This window comes from Phascolarctos cinereus, unplaced genomic scaffold, assembly GCF_003287225.1.
Source record: "Phascolarctos cinereus isolate Bilbo 61053 unplaced genomic scaffold, phaCin_HiC Scaffold_5;HRSCAF=322, whole genome shotgun sequence".
Lineage (NCBI taxonomy): Eukaryota > Metazoa > Chordata > Mammalia > Diprotodontia > Phascolarctidae > Phascolarctos > Phascolarctos cinereus.
The window spans coordinates 107,839,130-107,852,973 of NW_027555958.1; the positions used below are offsets into that span (position 1 = coordinate 107,839,130).

The 13,844-nt window shown below is 36.4% G+C and overlaps 1 protein-coding gene across 5 annotated transcripts in view; it reads left to right on the plus strand.

Annotated features, from left to right (window-relative positions):
- SHPRH (SNF2 histone linker PHD RING helicase) overlaps nt 1–13,844 on the plus strand; it is a 151,209-nt gene that overhangs the window by 35,289 nt on the left and 102,076 nt on the right. For all 5 annotated transcript variants that reach the window (XR_013486922.1, XR_013486923.1, XR_013486924.1 and 2 more), the window contains exons 10-11: nt 3,888–4,139; nt 4,765–4,843. Coding sequence is in view for 2 of the 5 variants with exons in the window: in XM_078155081.1 (XP_078011207.1) it covers nt 3,888–4,139; nt 4,765–4,843 (331 nt within the window). In the remaining 3 variants the exon portion in view is untranslated. The remainder of the gene's footprint in view (nt 1–3,887; nt 4,140–4,764; nt 4,844–13,844) is intronic.

Sequence of the window (13,844 nt, forward strand, 5' to 3'; positions counted from 1 at the left end):
TGCCTCTGACTTTTGCTAGTTATGTGACAATTGCTAGCAACTGACTTAATGTTTCTGAACCTTATATTCTTTATCTGTATAATGGGGATCACATCTAAGTCTTTACTTCACAGAATTGTTGTGAGGATTAAACAAAGTAATACATGTAAAGTATATAAAAAACTTTTTAAATGTCATATAAATACCAGCTATTATTATTTTAGATATTTTATATTTAATAAAGTAATTGTCCATGGATTCTAAACACTGAGATAATAAATACACATTTAGTTTGGCTTTGTATGGTCGTGTAAAGTACCCGTTAAACAATGGCTTTTACTTTTTCTATTTCCCTCCCTTCTAATTCCTCCACTCTCTTCTTGAATTAGTTGATGAAAGCTCTAAGAACTTGTTAACTTAAGGTCATATAGTTGTCAGTAGGATGTTTTGAATTATTGTCTCTGTTTTGTATAGTTTTTTCTGGTTTTTCTCATTGTTAGCTACCACTTCTTGCTGTCAGCATGTTTTTTCAGTTGTTTTCAGTCATGTCCGACTATTTGTGACCTCTTTTGGGGTTTTCTGGGCAAAAATACTGGAGTGGTTTGCCATTTCCTTCTCCAGCCCATTTGACAGATGAAGAAACTGAAATAAACAGAGTTAAGTCATTTGCCCAGGGTCACACAGCTAGTAAGTGTTTGAGACCAGATTTGAACTCAGAAAGGTGAATCTTCCTGACTCCAGGCCTGGTGCTCTATCCACTGAGCCACCTACCAGCCCTGTATTTGTGATAGCAATCTTTTTTACTCCTAATTTATTGCTTATGCTCTGTTCTGGGCTTAGAAAGTTTATTAGAGTTGGGTATAGAATATAAAAAAGTAAGTCTTAAATAAATAAAATCTATTTTACTTCTTAGAGTTTTTTTTTACTTCCTGTTTTGCATCTGTGTTCTAGGTAAATGAGATTCCATGATAGTTCACTTCCACAAAGAATTACTTGTTTTTGTTTATACTTCTTTTTTAGAAGCTCACGATAAAAGATAACTCTGTTAGGGTATGTGCCATACACCTCATGTCTCAGTTTTTCCTACCTTATTCCCCAGAGTACTGATTATTTCCTTTGAGATTGCTCATATAATTGAAATATGTGTCATTATTGTCAGGTTAATAATTTTTCCCACAGAAGATTTCTAACCACATAGTTGTTTCTTTAAAATCTAATGAATCACAAAGAATGTTGAAGGTTACTATAATGACTTTTTAAATTAATTACATTTTTTGATAAACATTTATCGATTAGATTAAGTAAAACCAACTTACCTACTAGGCCATAGGCATGCTAGTTAGATGTATAAAGATACAGATAAAATAGACAGATGAAATTTTCATCAGCTTATTAGAATAACTACAAATATAAATATAAATAAATTACTACCTAAGGCCTTTGCTTTTCAAAGCTTTTTGATTTGAGCTCTTAGCAAAAAACTAAGGAATGATATCAAGGGTTCAGTTTAAAATACCATATTTAATACATCAAGTTATGCCACAGTGTAGGAAGGCACACTGAATTCCAGATATTTCATTGTTAGAGATATTGTTAAGGAGCAGCCGTAATGTAGCTAGAGTACTGGGCTTCAGAAACGCATATGTGAGTCTAACCCTCATTTGTATCAGCTCTTGAAAATGGCTGAAATTACACCAATTCTGATTTTCATCATTTGTAAAATGAGAATCATAATGCTTGTACCTATATGTAATAAAATGTAAAACAAGCTATTATTAATGTAGACACTTACTAGTTTTATTCACAAATACAAGGTAAAAATTGCCTTTTAATATATAGCTCATGAATGCTTGTTTAGATGGACCTGTGACCTCATCAAAATTATTATATTGTATCAGTGCAGACCTCATGGTTTCTCATCATTTCTGCCAGGACTTCCTGTCCTGTTCAGTTCTCATCCTTGCTGTTAAGCAAATCTTCTAGGATCCATCCAATTCACTTGAAGACCTTCCTTTGTTACTGTTGTTGTGGTTTTTAAATATCTCGAGGAAACCATATTAACATTTAGCTTCTTCATTTCTTAACTTTTCTCAAAACCAGCCTACCTCCTTTGCCAGTCTTAAGTTTTTAATGGCCTCTTTTCTCTTACTTCTGGAGTGTCAGGTACTTTATTAATAGCTACCATGTGTCTTTTCATTGTCCTCTGGATCACTTGCAATTTTGATTTTTCTGAGATTAAAAACCATCCATGAGAAGAAAGAGGTACCTTTCTTAGAGAGCCTATTCAATGCAAACTATTCACGTAGCTTCCTAGAAACTTGGAACTGGAAGATACCTCAACAGCTATTAAGTTTAATCCATTCCTAAACTAGAGTCCTCTGCAGCAAACTTGACATCTACCTTCTACCTGAAGACATTCAGTGAAGGCAACTCACTACCTCCCAAGCAGCCTATTCTAGTTTTAGATGGCTTTAATTTGTTAGGAAGATTTTTCATTATATCAAGCCGCAATTCACCACTTTATCACTTTGTTCCATCATTCCTAATTCTGCCCTACATGGCCAAGCATAAAGCCACTCAATCTTCCACATAATGGTCCTCTTCCACATAACCCCCTCTCTCCCTCTTAATCTTATCCCAACTAAACATCCCCAGTTTCTTCAATTTATCCTTCAATAGAATGTAAGATTTTTGAGAACAGGAACTGTTTCATTTTTGGTTTTGTATCCCTAGTGCTTGGCATATACTGAGCATTTAACAAATACTTTGTTGATTGACTGACTAAATGAATTTGTGGCTCTTCTCCATTATGACTGGCCCCAGATAGCCTTCAGCTTGTCACTGCCTTTCCTAAAGTGTGGCTCCAAGAACTGGCCAGAGTAGTTAAGATATATTCTTAACCAGCACAGAGTTCAGTAGAACTGTTACTTCCCTAATCTCAGAAGTTGTACCTCTCTTAATTGAAGCCGAATATTAAATCAGCTTTTGTGGCATCCAAGAAAGCACTTGTAAACTGTAAAATGCTTTTTCAACTCTAGGTTGCAAAAGCATATTATTGCTGCTCTCCCTTTCAGATGGGCATTTTAAAAGACTTTTTAAGTGATGGCAGGGCAATGTTGGCATGATGGAGTCATTGAATAAAAAGGTTAAGACCAGCTGGATAACATACCTTTTAGATTGTACCCATTTTCTTGGTGCCAGCTTTTGAGAAAATGTGGAGAAATCAGGGAGAACCCAAAAGAAATGAAAATAATTAAAGGGCAATAGGAAATTCTAATCACAAAGCTAAAAGGTTTATTCAGTTTGAAGATAGGAATGTGGATTGTAATAATAAGGATTAAGTTATATGAAGGGTGATGAAAAATAAGATGAAGATATCCATATATCTGAAAGAAGAGCCAGAAGAAATAAGAAGTCTCACTTTTCCTTGGAGTCTTTAATGAATCATCTTTATTTATTGTGGTTGGCTTTGGAGCAGTTCTTGTGTAGGAGAAATTGAACTCTCTAGCATTAATATTACTACTGCTACCTGTCTGAGCAAGGGCAGATCACATAATCTCTGGGTATTTCTGTTTCCTCATGAAGAAAATGAGAGAGTTATACTTAGTGATTCCAGGGGCCTTACCAGCCCTAGAGCTATCTTTTGATCCTTATAATACTACTATGAGGTATAATGGCATAATTGGAACTCAAATCCAACACTTAGAGTTGAGTACTCTTTCTATTTTACTCTCAATGCTCGTGTCTCTTCCTACATTTTGATACAGTATATAATCTCAAGATAGGTATGATGAACCAAGAGAATGTGTGACTCTTACTGATAACATTTATTAACTGAAAGCTTAAAGATATTCCATTTCTTATCTATGAGTCTTTCTAAATCTGTGTCTTTGCTAATTATTATCTAGGTGTATCAAGGAGTGAAGAAACATGGCTTCTTACAGCCTCATATGTTGGCAGAGCAGGATGTAGTTATCACCACCTATGACGTCCTTCGGTCAGAATTGAATTATGTAGATATCCCCCACAGCAACAGTGAGGATGGGCGTCGCTTCCGGAATCAGAAGCGCTATATGGCCATACCGAGTCCCCTGGTGGCAGTGGAGTGGTGGAGGATCTGTCTAGATGAAGCTCAGATGGTTGAGTGTACCACAGCAAAGGTGAGAAATAGTCATGGAAAAGCTTTAGGTATGAACAAGGGTTGGGGAGGAGAATTCCTTATTATCTCTCTGACTAGTATTTAATTTCCTAGAAAATGAAATTCCTTCTCAAAATTTAGCATGCACCAACCCAGAATGTTGTCTCATTAGTCAGAAGTTTGCAGATACACATTTTATATTTGTTTGTATCTTAGGCTATGTGAATGTACATGACTGAAAGGCATTTTTTTAAATCAATTTTTACTTTCCGGTTCAAAGACTTGAATCATTTTGTATACTGTGTCCAGTAGATTGGAGTAAAATACAGTTCAGAGTGGGAAAAAATGACAAGAAAGAGAGGGAGAAAGAAAGAAAGGCATAGATATAAATATTTATATGATTACCTCAGGCTGTTTATTTAACTTCCGAGAATTTTGGTACTATAGCATAACCTGAACTGAATTCATGATTGTGAAGCTACTAGGTGATTATGCATTGAAAAAAATATGCGTATTTATGTATAGTTTCAGTTAAATGTAACAGCAATGTACATCTAATTTGGAGTATAGGCATTCATGGTTTTTTTCCTCAGTCATTTGCTTTTGACTCTTGCTTTTTTCACATAATTCTTGTTCCCTTTCATTAGGCTGCTGAAATGGCTCTGCGCTTGAGTGGAATCAATCGCTGGTGTGTCAGTGGCACTCCAGTACAGAGAGGATTAGAAGGTGAAGTAGAATTTGCTTATGTGTTGTGTTTTCTTCTTTTTGTATTTGTGTGCATATTAGTTTGAGAAGATTTAACTTTTTTGTGGAAGATTTTAATTATATATTACAAAAGTATTCTCATATTTTCACTTAAAGTAATGAAGCTAAACCCTATTCAAATGGTTGGCTCTTTTTCAACTTATTACTCATACATGAATATAAAGGTTTTTTAAAAGTAAGCTCAAGCATGAATTTTCCTTTTGAAGATGAGATCTTTGATTATGAGACAACAAATCTATATTCATGAAGTTCTATAAACAGTAACTGTGATACACCATTTAATAATGCAGTATTACATAAATCTTCATTACCCAAAGCTGGTTCTCATCATGCTATTGGAGCATAATTGGAACTTAAGTGTTCCAAAGTCTTTTGGTTGTAGACAAATACTTAGAAGTGAACCTGTTAAAAAAAAAAAAAGTAAAATCGTGTGTGTGTGTGTGTGTGTGTGTGTGTGTGTGTGTGTGTGTGTGTGTGTGTGTGTGTACCTACATATGTATGTGCGGACACATATATGTAGTCATAAAAATTTAAATACTATAAACAAAATGATTTTGTTGTTTCAGCATTAAAAGAATCCTCATTTTGTGAAAATAAATTGTAGCTGCAAAGCACTACTTTGATTAAAAATATTTTATTACCTAACACATGTAAAAATTCAAAAAATAACTTTGGAATATATTCACAGTTGAGTAATGATTTACTCTAGGAAGTAGTAAAGAATGGTAACTTTATTTTACTCACTCCTTGAAGGTGGTAGAATAGGCATAGGAACTTGAATAGGGGCTGGCCCTGTGATTATATTGGTATAGGTAACTTACAGATGAGGAACCACCCTACTAACTATGTAGGTCAGCACCTCCTCTGTAATTTACAGTCTTGGAGAATCACTTAGAGCACTCAGAGGTAAGTGAGTGGCCCAAGGTCACAGAGCCAGTATGTTGCAGATGGAAGACGTGATCCAGATTTACCCAGCTCTGAGGCCAGGTCTTTATTACTTCATGCTGCTTGAGACAGCATGTAGTGAAAAAGCATGTATGTAAAAAGGAGTTTTGTGGAGTATCTTTTGCTTCCTCCCAAGGTTAAGTACAGTTAAAGCAGCTTGAATATCCACTTGTATTTGAGCCTTTCTACCTAGCAAATCAAATTTTCTGAGTATTAGTTTTTTCAAAGTTGGAAGGGTCTTCAGAGGCTTTTAAGGTTTCCTACTTAATATAGGAATTCCCCTTTCTGACTTCCTTGAGCGGTTATCAACCATCTTCTGTTTAAGTACTTCCAGTGTTGAGGAATAAACTGTTTTACTAGGCTGCCCATTCTTTTTGTGAATGGCTTAGATTGTTAGGAAATTCTTCCTTTATTATATTGACCAACAGTATATTTCCTTGTAATCTCCTTATCCCTATAACATCTACTATTTGTTATTAATTCTGCTCCTCTTTCCAAGATATAAAGGGTAATCCTAATCCCTTTTCTACATGATAATCCTTTCGATACTGAAAGCTGACCAGTATATTTCTATCTCTTATCCCTAAATTAAGTGTCACTAAATTCCTCTATTTTTGTATGGTTGAATTCAAGACCCTCATTAATTCTTATTTAGGAAGGAAGAAAATAGGCATTTAAGCATTTACTATGTGCAAAATATGTGCTTAATGTTGGGGATATTAATATAAGCTAAAAGGAAGTACCTAAATTCCTCAGCAGGCAAAGTATCTGGCTTTGGAGGCATGGTTTTGAAGTTTGGGAGCCAGGGGCAGGGCCCAGAATGATGGCAGGGAAATTACAGCTAGCCGGGGCCCCTCCACAAAATGAAGTGGATCTACTCAGAAGGAGTGGACCTTTCAGAGATATGTTCCATATTGAGAAGACCAAAGACATGGTTGCATGTTCTGGAGCACCAAGGGGCCCCAGGCAGTGAGGGAAGTTCTAGGATAAAACAGCACGGTTTGGAAGTCTAGGAGCCAGGAACGGGGTTGGGAGGATTATGATGTTGAAAGTAACAAGCAAGTATATCTTCAAATCCCATAAATATTTATTAGGGTCACATAACTAGTAAGTGTATAAGGCCAGCTTTGAACTCTGGTCTTTCTGACTTCAGGCCCAGCTCTTTATCTATCACACCACCTAGCCGCAAGAAGATGACAGAGGATGCATATCGCAATGCCATAAAAGTATCTGGAGTGCTCAAGCTCAGCAGGAGCTGAGGCTGGTGCTAAGGACAAGCAAAAGATGTTTTTGGTTTTGTTGTATTCATATAGGGGAAAAGAAGAGACTTCAGGAAGGGTTAAGACTACTTACTATGGAGGGTAGATGGGACAGTTATAAGGACAGAAGAGAGAGTGCAGCTGTTCGAGGTTATTATTTAGCATCACATGATCCTGTAAGAATATTTTCAGAAGTTTTAAAGTTCATCTGACTTTACCCACCTTCCTGACTTTTCATCAGCTGATGATTTGATAAGCATGCCTTTTATGTCTTCATCTGAGTTAGTGATTTAAAAATACCTCTGTGGACATAAAATATATAGGGCAAGAGTCCTTTTAACAAACAGCTAACTTTCATATAATTTCATATATTCAAAAAGTACCTACTGGATGAAGAGCTTTCTGCTAGGCACCAAAGAAGAAATAAATATCCCTGATCCATGCCCTTGTTGAGTTTACAGTCAAGGATGGTGATAGGCAAACAGAAAGAATGTAATAGACTATTATGTTTAAGTGCTTTAGATAACTGCAGAACAAATTACTATCTGACATCCTATATGATTGTTTTGGAATGGTTACATGAATAGGTTGTCATTTTAATTAAACTTTAAAAGATGGGTAGGATTATTCAACAGCCTAAAAGAGGGAAATAAAGGGTATTGTGATGAGCATAGAGAGCAGTGGGAACAAAGGCATGGAAGTGGAACAACAGCTGGGGTGGAGGGGAGGGAGTTAAGGAAAAGAGTAGTCCTGTTTGTTTGGAGGAGAGTAATACAAGATATGAGGCTAGAAAGTTTGTAATTACAGATTGCTGGGGCTGGCATAGATCAGTTAGTCAACCTTCCTTGGGTTCTTTGTTCACATGTGCTGCCTATCTGGTTGTTATTCACCCCAAATTTATTTATATTACAGATTAGGAGATTAAAAGGTATAATGTCAGATGCCCAACTGAAATCAAGGTATTTTCCATCTATAACATTCTTCTGATCAGCTATTCTAGTGACATTATCAAAATAGGAAATGAGATTTGTTTGACACGGTTATTTATAATGAACCCAAAGTGATGCCTTTTTGTGTAACCACTTGCCTGTGTAAGTGTTCACAAAGTATCTGTTTAATCTTTGAGAAGCAAAGCATCTGAGCATGCTCATGATGACCACCTGTTTAACACAATCACAGGCAGTTTATAAAGTGTGTCGTGTGGGAGAGAGAACCTCTTCACCTAACATATTAGTTCTAAATGCATTGTGAGATGATAGGAAATTGAGGAAATTTTGGCTCTTGAGACTTCTGAGATGTGAAATTAATTCTGAAATATGTGACTGCAAACATAGTAGGGATTCATTTGTTTATTTAATACAAATTAAGCATATTATCATGTGCAACATATTCTACTAGCCACTGGAGGAGATACAAAGATAAAGATGATGTAGTTTTTGTCCTAAAGGAGCTTGATAAGATATCTGTGCAAAAGTATACTATACATTTGAAAATGGTTAAGTACATAAGAGGTGAGGGCATGGCATGGTGGATAGAGAGCTGGCTTTAGAGCCAGGAAAACCTGGGTTCAGGTACCATCTAGCATGTATTTTCTGGGTGACACAAATCAAGTCCCTTGGCATCTCAGTGCTCTGGAACTGAATCATCTGGGAATGCCTTATATCAGTTGTTAGAGTTAGACGGACTTACGTTTCCACAGGTAGAATAATGCAGAGATTTAAAGAACAGCAGCTCTAGTAAGTAGTACACTGTCGGTAAGCTGGGGCTTAGCCAATAAAAAGTAAGTTGATGGTTCCAAAAGACCCCAAAATCAGGATAAGGGTCGAGCCAGCTCAGACCAGTTGTGGTCAACCTGAGGACACCTGAAAAATGTTAGTGCGCCTGCTTAATGAACTTCATTACTATTATCTGACATACCCCGCATAAAATTAGAGCCTTTTTAACAAGTCATGGGACGTAGGACCAAGGGAGGGGGAACATACTTGAGCATATCAAGGGGAAACATGTAAGGAAAGGTGTAACCTGGGAGGGGATGGACCAATCCAGGCCTGGGAGGTTTCGCCTGAATTCAACTGCATAAAAGCACACTTGCCCTTGCACTCAGGGCCCACCCCTCCTTAAGAGGGGTGGAGCCCACTTCCGGCCAGAAATGTCTAAATCCTCTGCATTTTCTTTGTGATAAATTTTCTTGATACCAAATTTTTGGTGTCAAGCCTATTTCTGACATCAGTGAAATCACAGATCCGACACTGTCCCTATTCATCTACTAAGCATATAAGAGAAATTTTTAAAAAGCGAGGGCTATAATTTGAGATGGGAGTGAGATTATCTGAGGCCAGAGGACATAGTGAATAGTCCAGTTTGTCTGCAGTATAGTGGATTTAAGGAAGAGAAGTGTGAGGCAAGGCTGCAAACATGGGTTGTAGTCAGATTTGAATGCCAGGCTAAGGCATCCCTACTTTGTTCTGTAGGTAAAAGAGAATGAGTTTTTGAATTGTAGATGGAAACGAGAATAATTTGTGTATCAACAAGATTAATTTGGCAGTAGTATGTAGCATCAACAGGAGAGAAAAGAGATTAGGAGCAGAGAAGCTACTGCAGTAACTCAGGTAAAAGGTAATAGGATCCAAGGTGGTAGTGTAGAGGAGGTGGATGCAGGCCCACTATGTTGTGAAGATGAAATCCATAGGATCTGTTTACTATTTGAATATGCTTTACAAATTGAGTGTGTGGAACGAGAGAGAAGGAGGTGTCAGATAATTCTAAGATTGGGAATAGTTGGTTCCAGTGAAAAATAGGAGAAATCAAAAAAAAACGAAAATAGATTTTGGTGAAGTGTTGATAAATTAAGTTTAAGCTATATTGGCTTGAAGTGCCTGTGGAACATACAATGGGAAATTAAAGGCAGTAATTAAGAGATTAAGAGGTTACTACAAGAAGCAAAGTGTGGAAGAAAGATCAGTGAATTTGGAACCCTCTGTTCTAATTTCCGGCTCTGTCACTAATTAGTTTGACCATTAACCAAGTTGTTTTTTCTTTCGATGTCTGTTTCCTCTTTGGCCAGAAATGGTTTACAATTTCTAATCTTGTTAAATGTAAGGAGAGAGGAATTATACTCTATGGGATCAGAAATCACAAGTTAGAAGGAATATTAGATGTGGAAAAAGCCCTTTAAATAAAATTTAAAGTGTTTAAAAATAGCTGGTAATGTTATGAATAGTGTTTGTAGTAAACTATTTTTCTGGAACATATTTCTGGGCAGAAAGTATGTTTTTACATTAGAAAGAGCATTGTGTATGTAGTCAGGATACCTGGCTTTGTATCCTTGCTTGAACATCAAGTATATGTAACTTTGGGCAAATAATTTAACTTCTCTGGGCCTTTAGTTCTTCGTCTCAGTCAGTCTGTAAGCCTGATTTAAGCACTTTTAGAGCACCAGACAGACACTTAAGTGCTGGAGATTTTTTTTTAAAAAAGGTAAAAATTTGGCTGTAATACTCAAGGGACTCACATTCTAATGAGGAAGACAACATAAAAATAACTATGTATATATCAGATAATACACAGTGTAAACAGAAAGTAATCTTAGGAGGAAGGAACTAGCAGCCAGGGGACTGATAAAAACTTATTGTCAAAGGTGGGGTTTGAACTGATTCTTTAAAGAAGCCAGAAAAACTAGGATGTAGGTGTGAAGGGAGGGAGCATTCTAGGTATGCAGAACAGCCACCACAAATGCATGGAGTCAGAAGATGGAATGTCATGTGAGAGGAACATTAAGCAGCCCATTGTAGCTGAATTACAGCTTTTGTAGATGGTCTATATAATTTACTGAGTAAGGTGGTGGTGGTTTTTTTTTCTTGAGGGGGTGGGGTGACATGGTCAGCACTACAATTTAGGAAAATCATTTTGGCAGGTGAGTAGAAAGTGAATTGGAATGAAGATTTCAAGCCTGGTTATTTAGGAGGATGGTTGTTGTTTGCCCTTAGTTCTTGAAGAGGACTGTGACATCAAGAAGATGATGCTGTGATTTGCAAGTAAATTGAATTTAAGTGAGGAAGCCCTGTGCAAAATCATCAGCTTCACTCTCTCCTCTGGAATCATCTGGGTCCAATGGCAAGATAGAGATCGGGATGACTGGAGATAGCCCCAGATGCTGTGGGAGACCTTGGCCTTTTTAAGTTAAGGTCTTTCCCAGATCTTAGTTTCACTGAGGCAATACCCATTCATTGACTAAGGCTAGGTAAGAAATAAGGCAAAGAATGACCTCTTTTACCTAGTCAAAAAAAAAATCAGTCTGTGAGGGGAAAATCCTCTGGGTTTCTGGCCAAAAGAGAAACAATTACAATTTACTCTCACTCCGAGCCATCAGGGCCCAAACAATCACCAAGTGAAGTTTAGGCTGAGACCTATTGTTGGCCATTCAATGAGAGCCTGAGTGATTTGGGTTTAAGGCATGGTCCTTAAGAAAGAAATCTAGACCGTAAACCCCAAGATATCTTTCGAGGTTTCAGTGATCAGAATTGACATTACTTTGGGGCAGAGTACTTGCAGGTAAGAATATGATACCCTGTATGGACGGAGGGAGGGGAAGAAGAAAGGAAGGAAGGAACAAAGGAACAAGCTGTGTTGCCCAACTGGAGCTAACCTTCTACAGCAATGGTAAAGTTGGGAAGATAAGGAGAGTTTGGGAGGAATAGATAATGAGTTTTGTTTTGGATATGTTGAGTTTGAAATGTCTGCCACATATCCAATTTGAGATACCCAACAAGTAATTGGTGATGGAGGACAGTAGTGTTATTAGGGCTAGATTTATAGATCTGGGAGTCATTTGCACAGAGATAATTGAACCATTGGGAGCTGATGAAATCATGAAGTGAGAATATAGAGGAAAAAGAGGAGAAAGCCCAGGACAGAATCTTGGAGAAGTCTCATATAATCTTATAGTAGGCATGACCTGAAATGAAGATCTAGCAAAGGAGACTGAAAAAGAGCAGTCAGACAGGAAGAAGGAGAACCAGGAAAAGAAGGGAATCAACAGCATCAAGAAGTTTTGGAGAAGGATGAGGATTGAGAAAAGGCCATTATATTTGTCAATTTTAAATCACTGGTAACTTTGGCAAGAGGAGTTACAGACCAGTGATGAGGTCAGATGCCAGCCAGACTGTAGAAGTTTTAAAAGTGAGTAAGAAGAGAGGAAGTAGAGGTGCCTAGTGTAGATGGCTTTATCAAGGAATTTAGTCAAGAAGGGAAGGAGAGATATAGAATAATATAGGATGATAACTAGGAGGAAGATAGAATCAAAAAATGGGTTTAGACTAGATGACCTTTAAGGAGCTTTCCATCTCCAAGTCAGTGGTCCTTGTATGAAGTGAATAGCTACTATCCATGTAATTTTATTAAAGTAAAATTGTGAATATCAGTTACTATAACTTGAAAATATTGAATGCATTCATAAAGTAGAATGTGAAAACCAATACATGAGGATCAGTTTTAGACAGTTTCACCTTATTGCAAAGAAAAAAAAACACATAATTTATATGGACAACTTGAAGGTATTTATTTAAAGGCCAATACCATGGCTTTTAAAAGCACAAATTTAAGAAACTTTTCACTAATCATAAAATGTCAAAATTGTGAATGTTTGAAATAGCTAGTTTGCCAGGATAATATATAATTTTCTATTTAGAAAAGATCTCTATTGTTTATTAAATTCTTTTTCAAACTTTGTTTTCCGTAATATTGAGTTCAGAAATTTAAAACAGTGTTTGAGTCATAAATCACAATCTTTATATAGGAAAATTATTATGGAAGTTTAATTTTTAGACCTGATTTTTAGTTTTCCTTAATTTCCATGTAATTAGATTTTTAGAAAGCATCTTAAAGATTAATTTCCATGTAATCTTGCTAAATGAATTATTTTAATCTGAGTGTAGAGCCTTTGATCATATAACCATCTTGGCCTTCAGTGTTTTTAAAATCCTCTACAAAGACACCTTCAGGTTAGAGAAGATGGTTGCTTATTCTCTATGATAGTGGTGGTGTCAAACTCAAATTGAAATGGAGCTGCATATTGACTTTGAAAACCACGAATTAACATTATCTCAATTGTTTTATATTTTTATTTATCATATTAAACATTTCCCAATTACATTTTAATCTGGTTGGGCTACACTTAGGGGTTTTATAGCTTGAGACATCTGCCCTAAGGCACATGAGATAAAAACTGAAATGATATGTAGATGGGAAAGTTCATAAAGATTTTAGCTCAGGTTGATTTATGGCAGAAATGGACAGTATCATGATAGACATAGATGTTAAACCATGTGACATTTACCTTCAGTACTCTTTTCATGGGAAATGAGAGCAGAATCTCTATCACTCTCCTCTAGGAAATAAGGAAGCTTGCGGTGGTCTTTTGTTTTGTTTTTTATCTATGTATTTTTAACCATTTTCCCCCTCACACTTTTCCATTCATCATCTGGTAGTAGTATAGAAATGTTTGTTAAAATACAGCCTCTACTAATAAAGTGTGTGTAGTTTTGTCAACCTTTGCTTATGAAATAAAGCAGCAAGGCGATAGATCTTTTGAATTAAGCAGTTAAGGCAATTGATCTTTGTTGAATGCCTGCTATGTTCAAGGCACTGTATTGGGGCAAGTGGGGTACAAAGATACATAAGATCCAAATTCTGCCCTCCAGAATATTACAATCTAGTTAAAGAAACAAATTATAGAAATATGTTGTTAAAAAGCCCAACTT